Here is an 11,497-nt window from a genome sequence, read left to right on the forward strand (position 1 = left end):
AATGACGTTTTATTTAAATCTATGAATTATATGCCATTTGTTTTTGCCAATGCTATATTAACTGTTTTATATCATGATCTATATGGTGTATTTATGGTGAAGCCTGAGTCTAACTTTAAAACAAATAAAATAAGAGTATAAACCTGACTAACATATGCAATTTCGCTAGTGCGATAGACTCATATGTATTAAATATTAAAGGATTTAGAGTTTTATAGGGTTACTGAGAAGTAGCACCTGATAACTGGCAGTGATCCGGATTTGCTGAAAATTGGGTCGCTACAATTTGCATGTGAACTTATTCAGATTATATTCCATTGATTTTTTAAAAAGAAACAACATACAAATTATGCATAAGGGCTATGTAATTTTGCGGCGGTTAAAAAAAAAAACTGCCGCTAAACGCAATAGGCCGGTTTGGCAACACAGATTTTTTCCGATGCTAAATTTTATGTTTGCAAAAATTTGGTCAAGCTGTCGCTAAATTTTGATAGCATAGCAACATCAATATATTTCGCTGCATTAACCACCGCTAAATTTCAAATTACTCAGGGATTATTTTGTCAACAACCTTTTTTAGGAATTTTTTTTATCAACGTTTGGATCTTTTGGATATCAAATTAATAATTAATTATTTTTAAAAATCTTCTAGTTTGCTTAGTGATTCTATTTTTCTTTAGCCAACATTTTTAAAATGTCTTTCTAATGTTTTTGCAGAAAGACATTTTTGGCAGCTTGATTGAAGTAGCTGCTTTGAAAAAAAAAAAAACTCCAACAATTCAATTCTTGATGAAAAATGAAACAAAAGATGCAAGAAAATTTGGTATGGCGATAATGTTCAATATTTAGTAGTCAATTGAAAGACAATAATCACAAGCAGCCATCGAGTTGTCGTGAAGGATATTAAACCTTTTAAGTCATACATTTGCATTCCCGTGTGACAAGCAATGCTATCTTAATCCTAAAAAGTTTACCAAAAGATAAAGTGCAATGTCCATCATGCAAATAAACTAAGGAGGCTAATGACTAATGATAAAACTTTAGATGTATCTTAAACTTTAAGGTATATATAACTTTACACCCGTTCTCTGTCGGAATTCCACTTCAAAAGAACAATGTTAACATTGCCAAATCAATGTCCAAATACAGATAAGTCTTTGATTTCAGATTATCTGTCAGACAAAGCTTTAATAAAGTGTTTAAAGAATTTTAGGAGATTCATTCAATAATTCACCTAATAAACAATTCTGCCATAAAATTAAATTAAAATGCATGTTAAAAGTTTAGAAGAAGTTTATCGAGAAGCATCCATGCATCCCCATGCCTATGATTGAATGTGCCTATGAATGAATGAATGATTGATTGAATAATAATAATAATAATAATAATAATAATAATAATAATAATAATGTGTATTTAGGAATTTTCCTTTCTTGAGAGGAATGATGAGACTAATCTTTTAAAATACTTAGAGAAGCAAAGGGCATAAATGAATATTTCATTTAATCTTGTAAGGGGAAAACAGAGAGAAAAAAAGAGTAAGACTTTCGAGAAGGATGAGATAGAAAAAGTAACAGAAATATTTTATATTTAATATTTTGTTGACAAAATTAGATAGATATAAAATTAATTTAGTATTTAAAATATGAAATTAATTTTAGTGTGTTGTCACTTGTCAGTTTAAAATTATATATATACCTCTCTCTTATTACATAACGTTTTTGTGAACAAACATAACAATATTTTTACGTTGATCACATTAATGAGAAAAATTAAACTTTTCAAATCATTGTTTATGAAAACTTTTATATAAGTTAACAATTTATCATCACTACTGATAAAATACCGGTGTCCGGTGCACTATTCATGCTCTCTCAAATCTCAAGTACCTTGTGCTTGTGCTGTTAAGCCACATGATATGCTCAAAGACCACACGCGCGCGCCCATACACGCACTACGATGCTAATAACAACTAATTAATCTCTAATCTTGTTGTTGAACCATGTGCTGCTGCATGCTCTGGTAAGGGTGTCTCCCTTTCTACCACTTTCCTTCTAAATAATACTATTATAACATTGTTGTTGCCAATGCCTAGTGCATTCTCTTCTTCTTTGGATCCTTCTTCTCCTGCTTCCGGCTTTCAAGAAGGGAAGAGAGAAAAAAAGGCCCCCCGGGGGGGGGGGGGGGTGTTGTAATTTTGTTTAGTAAAGCAACAACGAGTGGGGTTTCTAATTCTATTGAATGCTTCTTTTTATTATTAATTGTTATTTTAAATGTGGATATTCCCCCTTTATGTTTTCACATTTTGCACAACGAACAAATATGGTTGCAAGGGGTGAATCAGTGTTGAGTTTGCATTGTAGAATGATGTTTTTTGAATGCTGAGTACAATTTTGGTTATATATTTTCGTCCACTCCCTCTCTCTCAGTCTCTCTATATTTTCAAATATGCTCCTAATGCGTAGAAACTCTTACTGAACTTGGGAGAATCCATTTGAACGTGTTGCAGAAGAATTGTTTATGCTGAGTGAAACAGTGGTTTGTCTCAGACAGCTTAGTTCTAAGTCAGAATAACTGTTTTCCTCTCTATCTCTCTCTCTCTCAACGCTTTTAGGGTCTCTGTCACAGAATTCTGATACCATTTTGAATTTCTGCCGGGATCTCGAAATTTATGTTTGCAGCTGCTTCTTTTGTTATAGCTTAGTACCCTGTTTGGTTTGATCATGGGAATGGGTTTCTTCTTCTCCATTTCGAGGTTTTTGATTAGTGTAACAAACATACTATTTTCCAGATTATGGGCTATTTACTCAAGCAAGAAATATATTGGAAAAACTGATGAAGCTGGATTTGAGTTAGTTCGTGTTTTTAGTGTTTTTGGTAAGATTGCAATTGCTGACTTAGTACTCTGTCTTTATTTGTTCTTTGTGATTCATGTAATTTTTTGCTTTTTGTAGGTGAGGAGAATTTCTAGTTGTCGAAAAATTGGTGGTTGCAAAGATTATTGAGTTACCAGAATCCGTTAACAAAGCAAAGTACCTGAGCTCTTGGCATCACAAAAGATCGCTGCATAATAAAGCTGGAGGTTTTATGTTGAAAGATTTATGATTTGTGAGGTTCATAATTAAGTTGTTGAAAGGAAGGTGTTTGTTTTCTTGTGAAATTTGGATGAAGTTAGAGTTAAGACGAATGGAGAAAGTCCTACTGGCTATTCTTGATTATTTTGCAAAATTAGTGTAGCATTGTTGATTGGATTCTCTGATATTCAGCTGTGAAAGGTGTAATTAGCTAAGCAATTATCTTTGTAACATGGGTTGTATTTTGTCAAGTTTTGATGAGGATGAGAAGGTTGGCATCTGCAAAGAGAGGAAGAAACTAATAAAGCAGCTAGTGAGTATTAGAGGGGAGTTTTCTGATTCCCTTTTAGCATATTTGAAAGCATTGAGGAACACTGGCGGCACCCTCCGGCAGTTCACAGAATCTGAGATTTTAGAATTTGATAGTACCTATAATGGTGTTGCAGGGCCGCCTTCTCCTCGCACTCATCTCCCTACTTCCCCGGTGCGACCACCACCACCACTGCCTCCGCTTGTCGCTGACGAAGCTACACCACATGATCCCCAAGAGGTGACCTCTGAGGATGTTTGCAACAATGTTCCTCCAATGCAAAATGATGCAGGTATGGGGTCCTGGATATTTTCGACCGAAGTTCAAAACTTTGAAATAGTGGAATCAGCAGAGGACGAGAACTGGGAAGAAACCAAAACAGAATTTGAGGATGAAGACCCGGAACCAGAAGTTGTTCCGAGTGGTGTAAGATCACGTAGTGGAAAGCAGCCAGTTGATGATAATACCTCCACCAGAAGCTTGTTTGGAAAGGATGGTACAGATATGCCTGTCGTTGAGGTCAAGAGAACTAGAAGGGAGAAAACATTGGAGGCAATAGGTACAGAGTTAGATGAGTTTTTCCTGAAAGCATCAGCTTGTGTAAAGGAAATTGCTATTCTTATTGATGTCAGTGGAGGAGATACTCTTCTGCGGTCTAATTCTGGGCATCTAGATGGTAAGGCTACAATTTCATTTGCTGTAGAAGAACAACGGATAAGGGCTTAATCCCATAAGTAAATAACATGAAAACTTAAGTGGGAAACAATTGTAGTAGAATATGTAGGACAATCGGCATGTCATTGAATACAAGTTATTGATAACATGCCGATTGTGATTAAGTGATTAATTCCTGTGTATTCTGGCGATCGGATTTATCACTCACATGTTTATTTTTGACATCATGTATTTGTAGGGAAGAGAGGCAATTCTGCAAAGGTCTTCAGTATATTGTCACGGAGTAGATATCGAGCCAGAGATGCTGCTGAGTCTTTTGGTCCTAGCGAACCATGCAAGCCTGGGGCTCATTGTGCCACCCTTAAAAAGTTACATGCTGCAGAGAAGAAACTTTTCAAGGCAGTAAAGGTAAGCCAAGATACTATAACCAATCAGCTATTCAACTTACTTCCTTTTATTTTCTTTCTTTTTACGTTCTAAAGAAAAAGAAACTCCCTGTTTAGTGCAAATGTGAAGCAAAGTTGTGTTTTCAATGGGATTCATGTAGTCAACCTCATCTAGTGGGATATGGCTTTATTGTTGTTGTTTGAAAGATATTATAGAGTTGCTCTTGAGGTAGACTCTCGTTTAAGGCAAAAGTTATCTAGAGAGTTTTTTTTTTTTAAGTACTAAAATTCAAGGCACATTATTCCAGAACTATCTCTTCCTTGAAAAGTAGAAGGGTGACATGATAGCGAAAAATTCCATATATTCCAGCTTTATCCTGCATGACTGAAAAATCTTATGATGTCTTAGTTGCTAGCATATCCAATGAAATGACTGGTTTACTACTATCCCTTTATTGCTGTCCCAATTCCAAGTATGTTGGAAATATTGCAGAAAGATCTGTTTTGTCTGCTTCATACTTATGACTAGACATGCTTCTTTATGTTTTAGTAATCATGGAGGTAGTAGAAACTATTATGGCTTTATTGATGGAGGAAATATTTGGAGTTGGACATTTTATTAGAATAGATCATAGTGCCATCCATTGATTTAGTGACTTAATTATTGAAGAGTAAAACATAAAAATAATATTGAAAGTTGAGGTCTTCTTTTCTTTTCTTTTTTTGATATATTCTTTTTTGAATTGAAAAAAATTGAGTGGGTATGGAAGATTTATAATTACTCCCCATTTAAAAAATCAGGAATTGGATTATTGTCCCCATCTACAGGGACTAATTTACATACCACTCAGCAACCAACTCATAGGTTGGGTTGATATACTTCAACTACAATGTATTACACTTCAATTATAAATTTCATTATATTTGACCTCTAAATTTAACACTAAACCTTGTTTTTGGATTTGAAATCGTTAGGCATGAATGTCTTTCTTTTCACATTGTTTAAAATGTGTCCTGTAGGAAGAAGTAATCGTCAAACTGGAGTTCGAGAGGAAGTCTTTATTATTGCAAAAGCAAGAGAATGAGAACATTGATTGGATGAAGACTGACAAAACTAGATCAAATGTTGAGAACCTGAACTCTCATTTATTGGATCTGCGACAATTGATCACCGAAACAACTTCATCAATTTTGTACCTTATAGACGAGGAGCTGTTACCCCAGCTGGGTGCATTAACTGCAGGGTATATCTCTGTAAATTGGATACACTACACTTTCTCCAACTTAATCATTTCTTAGCAATTAGCATAATTCTGATTTTTTCAATAGTTTTTATCTTATATTCTAGGAAATATGTCAAGAAATTGGGTGGTTGTTCATCTCGTTCAGTTGCATTTATAATGATGTTTTGCCATTACAATTATGTTATGGATCTTGCATTGGTTGTCATCAATGCAGTTGCATATTTCGTCTTAAACATGATGTTTTAGAATCCACATTGCTTGTTACTTATGCTATAATAGCATCAATAATAATGAGGCAGTGGCTGCTTTTTTATAAAAGAGAAGGGGGAAGAGAGCTGAAAAGAAGAGATGTGATTTTTTCCGAGAGGAATTGCATGTTGAATTTGCCTGATAAAGAATGATACTTAATGTCATTCTCTCTTGAATGTTGCAAAAATAGAGTGATTCAGTTGACAGATGATGAACATGATTGAATATTGTAAATATATCTGAATCATACCATGGGTTTCTCTCTAAAACCTTGCAGGTTGATAAAAATGTGGAGGACAATGAATAAGTGTCATCAGGCCCAAACACTCATTTGTCAGCAGCTGAGTAACCTCAGCGATAATCAAAACGTATTACAAAACACCGAAGATCATCACCGGGCTACCATTCAGTTTCAGACAGAAGCCTCTTACTGGTACTCTAGCTTTTGCAAGCTTGTGAAATCTCAACGCGAGTACGTAAGGACCCTCTGTAGGTGGATTCAGCTTACCAAATGCCTCTGGGATGGCCATGAATCTAGTGATAATTCCTCATTGATTCATTCCATTTGTCAACAGTGGGAACTTGGCCTTGACAGACTACCTAACAAGGTACTTTCTTACCAAAATTTGATGTCAGTTTGTTTCTTTTTCCTCGATTTTTTTATTAATTATTTCAGTAGACGCTTCTAAGAAGGGACTATCAAGGCATAGCTCTGGATTTTCTTTTTGTCTTTTAGTCAGTTTAGTTGAAAGTAACTAAAACTAGCGCACGCGACCTACTCTTGTTCTTGGCTTCCAGCTTTTCAACTTGCACGCAGAATGAAAAGTTTCCCAATTCTATTCAAGTTTGTCAAATCCAAGTTTTATAGTAAGCTAAGTAACATAGTCAAGTAACCTTCCGTTGTAAACTCAAGTTATCTTAGAGAGTTCAACTATCATACAAGGCTTTACTTGTGTACTGTAAAGTATGATCAAATTTAGTAAGTCTCTCGTAAATTTATAAACATTTCTTTTGTACCTTTATCAAACCTTTTTCAGACTAACGAAAGTCTTAAACGTTTTGGGACCAATCTAAACCGTCACCTCTGCACATGGTCTCATAACCTTTTCCACCGAGTGGAAATGAGCCCGATCCATGTCATCTACATGACTACATCATCATTCTATGTGACTAGGACGACTGTGCCATTCCTTATTATGACTAACGCTAGCACACAATTACAATCAGTGTTTACCCTAGCGTTGTCACTATTTTCCACTTACCCCATCACTAAGATCTCTACGTACCTACCTATCATCTAGTTTTATCAGCATATTTATATATCATAATGCTGGGGAAAAAAAAGGAAACTTTTAACGGTTCTTGATCTTACAGAACAAACCTGAAAAGACATACTCTTTGCATTTTTTTTTCCGTTACTAAATTTTGGTGTGTATATATCTCCATGATCATGAGTTTCTAAGCCTACCACAAATTTACCAACATGACTTATTCTGAATGAACACTTCTTACCGCTGCAAGAAAAAACATGTTTTACTTTCCTCATTAGGTGTAGAGTATTTCATAATGCAGGTGGATTTGTTCTTTGTATATCAGCAGTCAGGTTTATAATTTTTCTGGCACTGCGGTTACAGGATGCCTCTGATGCAATAAAGGGCCTATTGTCATCTATCCATTCAATAATTGACCAGCAGGCGCAGGAAGATAACATTCTGAAGCGGTTGAACAAACTCAAAATGCGGTGGCGAAGATGCTCGGAGTCCCTGAGCGAGATGGAGGAAAAATTCAAGTACACCTTTGAAAATGAAGATATACCTGTTAATATGAGCCCCATGCACCCGTTATCGCTTAAAAGAAACAAAACAGAAGCCCTGAAGAAGGAAGTAGATCGTATGACAGCAACTTACATGGGTGCTGTCCAGTGTAGTAGGACCATGACTCTAAATCACCTCAAAACTAGACTTCCCCAACTTTTCCAGTCACTGATGGAATTTTCGAATGCTTCGGCCGAGGCTATTGAGGGTATCCAGAACCCTGTCGAACAAGTAGAATCCACTGATACTACTGCATCACAGAACTGATGAGTAATTTCTTTTGATGTGATGCTATGAGAAGAGTTAGTCTATGCTTCAGATTGATTATGAGCTGAAAATATACTTTGGTGATGTATATAGTGTTGTCATTCTTGAGGATATGTAGACTGAAAGAAAATTGAAAAGGAGAAATGTATGTATACTGAAATCAAATGTGATAAAATCAAATGAGAAGAGGAGGTTTAATTTCTCTAAGGAACGTTGGATTTTGACTCGCACTTCCATATTCGGTCCAAGCGAATTCAATATATGAATTTGAAATTCAATAGATGAATTTGAAAGTTTCGCATTTCATCCAATTTTAGATGCCTACAGTGTACAATATACCCTCTGGAAACCCTTTTAAAAGTTTAAAATGGAAGTAATATCCAAAAGAGCCATGTTATTTCACCAACGGAATACTACATAGTTATTTCCCCCAAAACTCGTTTTCCCCCAAAACTTAAATTCCGTTTGTTTGATTTGTCGCCAAAGAATATACCCTCTTTTTTCCTTTTCTACGAAAATCCCAGCCAGTGCACTGTTTATCCTCTTCAACCCCACAACAAAATCGCGGCGTCACAACAAAATTGCAGCGCCACAACAAAATCGGGGTCTGATAGTTGACTCCCCTGGCGATTACGTTACTGTGTTTGAGGTATGTAGTCTTTAAGCCTCTACTACTTTATGCTACTTGTTGTTTTACCTAGCTGAACTCAATTTTTTAGATTTGAGATTTGATTGGATGATTATATCAATACTTGTGATTTTGACGATTTCAGAGTTTCAGTTTGATTGTTAACGGAGCCTGGTGGGGGAAATATAGGGCAGTTTTACCCAGCCAAATTTTGGCTTTCATCCATTAAATTCGTGTTTGATTTAGGATTTCATCAATTTAATTCGTAATTCATGTTTGATGTTAATTTCGTTGGACTGGACACCCGGGGGTTCCGTGGGCTTTCACAATGCCGTGTGAGAAACCAGTTTTCTTTGACATGCCTATGCTAGAGGTTAGATGGTTGTCATACGATCCATGTTAGAAAGCGTCTCGCTTTAACACGTCCGTGCGAGAGATCAGATGGCTATCTCACGACCCAGGTGATAAAGTAGCTCGCTTTGAGACAGATGGTGATGGCTGTCACACGGCCCATGTGATAAATTAGAGGGCTATAACACGCCCTGTGTGAGAGATCAAACGGGAGAGGACTGTGATATAGCCCGTGTGAGAATCAGACTGATGTCACACGGCCCGTGTTGAGATTAGACTTTTTTTTTAGTTTCAATATTGAATTAAACAAATTAAGAAATGGCTTGTGAAAATTGCTTAGGATAGTTGCAACCAATATAGTGACTTTGAAATGTTTTTGTTAGTTATTAATCATTAGTTAGTTTGGAGGCAGAGTTTTCCGGTTATTACCTGAACCAAAACATCGTTGTTTTGCAAAGTAGTCTTTTGGTTTTCAACTTAAATTCTATTGATTGCATTTAATGCATTTATTTGATTCCATATGTTTCCGTTGATTTTATTTGTGTTGTTGGTTTAAGCATTTGTTGTTAGATATTAACTTTGTCGACTCCTTTGTGAGTTTCTTCCAGGGAACTTTCGGAAGTGTGTTATCAATTGAGGTTCCGTCATGGAGTCAGAGACTGGTGATGATGTTCCCATTGTTGGGATGGAATTTGAATCTCTGGATGCAATAATCGAATTCTACGACACCTACCCAAGAAGAGTTGGTTTTGACTGGAGGAATAGGAATTCGAAAAAGAATGCCGATAAGGTTGTATACCATGTTATGCTTGTCTGCAACCGGGAGGGCAAAGCCGAATCAAAGGTTGATGAAACGAGGAAGACCTATCCAAAAGGACCTACAGGGTGTAAAGCCAGGATGATTGCCTCTTCCGATGTCGGCGGTAGTTGGATTATTAGGGTAGTTAAACTCGAACACTGTCACGATCTGAATTGCACTAATTCTAGCATATTGAGGAGAAATAAGGTTATTTCTATGCAGGTTAAATGAACTTGCCAAATTGATTCTCAAGTCGGCATTCGAGTATTTAAGATATTTCAAAAGCTGCTTAACCATGCCGGCGGGCCTGATAGCCTTTGTTTTGGGGAAAAAGATGTGAGAAATTTTATTGATTTGGATATGAGGTCAATTAGGAAAGGAGGTGATGGTAAAGCGGTGATAGACTATTTTAGATAGATAAAGGAGCGAGACAACCATTTTTACTATGACGGTGATTACGATGAGGAATGTCGAATTATTTGGATATTTTTTGCTGATCCTCAGAGTATTGCCTTGTACGAGTACTTTGGGAATGTTGTTAGCTTTGATACGACATACCTAACAAACAAGTACGACAAGCTGTTTGCTGCCTTTATCAGAGATAACCATCACGGGCAATCTATACTTCTTGAGTGAAGTCCTCTACCAAATTTTGACTATAGAGGAGTTTGAAGACAATTGGACTGGTTTTGTGAATGCCTACTGTCTCGAGGATAACGAATGGTTGCAAGGGATGTGGAATGATTACAGATACTGGGTTCTAGTGTATCTGAAGGGTGACTTCTGGGCTGGAATATCATCCACTCAGAGAAACGAGAGCGTCCATTTTTTGTTTGACAAGTATCTGAATTCGCAGACAACCTTGGCCGTAAGTCAGTACAACAATGCTCTAATGTCTTGGGTGGAAAAGGAGGCCACAAAGGATTTTAACTCTCTGAATAAGGTTGTGCCATGTTGCTCCAACAGCGAGATTGAAGTGTAGTTTCAATCCGAATATGCCAATGACATTTTTCAGAAGGTGTAGCGTGAATTTTGAGAGAAGATGAACTGCATTGTGTCATTGATCCGGGATAAAGACGATAACCAAGTCCATGAGGTGGTCCATGATGTGAAGATAGTAGGCCGACAATGAGAAGTCAGGCTGATAAACCCCGATTTCGTGGTTTATCTTGCGCCTATTTTGGGGAATTTTATCAATATTTCTCACACTTATTCACAAGAAATGCATGGTTTTGTGTTCACTTTCCAATATTACTCTATGATGAAAAACATGCTTATTTTGCCTTGAAATTGCCATATTTTAATCCTCTTCTATTGCCATTCGATGCCGTGATGTTTTTGTTGAGTAATTTCAGGAATTATAGGGTAGGAATGACTTAGAAGAGAGGGAGAAAGCATGTACAAAAAGGGAGGAACATGAAGAATTGAAGTCTTGGGAGCAGCAGTATCGGCGCGTCTGCGCACTCCACGCGCACGCGTGGATGGGATTGGCTGGAAGCGGCGCGAAAGGATGGACGCATCCGCGCAGATTGGAAGATTCCTATTAACGCGCACGCGCAACTGGCGCGCACGCGTGGATCATGAAAGCAATCGGCGCGCGCGCGCACTTGGCGCACATGCGTGGGAAGCTGCACGTGACCTCATTAAGAGAAGTCGTGCCTGGCGATTTCTGAGGCCAAGGAGGCCCAATTTCAAGCTGT

General features: G+C 37.0%; 1 protein-coding gene across 8 annotated transcripts; it reads left to right on the forward strand.

Moving 5' to 3' along the window:
- The first annotated feature begins 1,723 nt into the window (after nucleotides 1-1,723).
- Nucleotides 1,724-8,226, forward strand: LOC112734793 (protein ALTERED PHOSPHATE STARVATION RESPONSE 1). Of its 8 annotated transcripts, none has more exons than XM_029291629.2 (7): nucleotides 1,742-2,022; nucleotides 2,792-2,877; nucleotides 2,955-4,060; nucleotides 4,298-4,467; nucleotides 5,466-5,689; nucleotides 6,216-6,546; nucleotides 7,573-8,226. In XM_029291629.2, exons 3-7 carry the CDS (start codon nucleotides 3,307-3,309, stop codon nucleotides 8,017-8,019), a joined length of 1,926 nt encoding a protein of 641 aa, XP_029147462.1. In that variant the 5' UTR covers nucleotides 1,742-2,022; nucleotides 2,792-2,877; nucleotides 2,955-3,306; the 3' UTR covers nucleotides 8,020-8,226. The 8 variants fall into 8 exon arrangements, with proteins under 8 accessions (XP_072068114.1, XP_072068116.1, XP_072068117.1 ...); XM_072212014.1 differs by having other exon boundaries at nucleotides 1,883-2,022; nucleotides 7,535-8,226; XM_029291634.2 differs by having other exon boundaries at nucleotides 1,883-2,022; nucleotides 7,538-8,226.
- Nucleotides 8,227-11,497: the final 3,271 nt, after the last annotated feature.

Source organism: Arachis hypogaea, chromosome 13 (assembly GCF_003086295.3).
Source record: "Arachis hypogaea cultivar Tifrunner chromosome 13, arahy.Tifrunner.gnm2.J5K5, whole genome shotgun sequence".
In the NCBI taxonomy this organism is placed as follows: domain Eukaryota; kingdom Viridiplantae; phylum Streptophyta; class Magnoliopsida; order Fabales; family Fabaceae; genus Arachis; species Arachis hypogaea.

Bases quoted from the DNA above. Each gene is read 5' to 3' on its own strand.
- LOC112734793 (XM_029291631.2), top strand. From the start codon at position 3,307: ATGGGTTGTATTTTGTCAAGTTTTGATGAGGATGAGAAGGTTGGCATC. The intron at 4,061-4,297 runs GTAAGGCTACAA...ATGTATTTGTAG, and splicing joins TAATTCTGGGCATCTAGATG to GGAAGAGAGGCAATTCTGCA. The intron at 5,690-6,215 runs GTATATCTCTGT...AAAACCTTGCAG, and splicing joins CTGGGTGCATTAACTGCAGG to GTTGATAAAAATGTGGAGGA.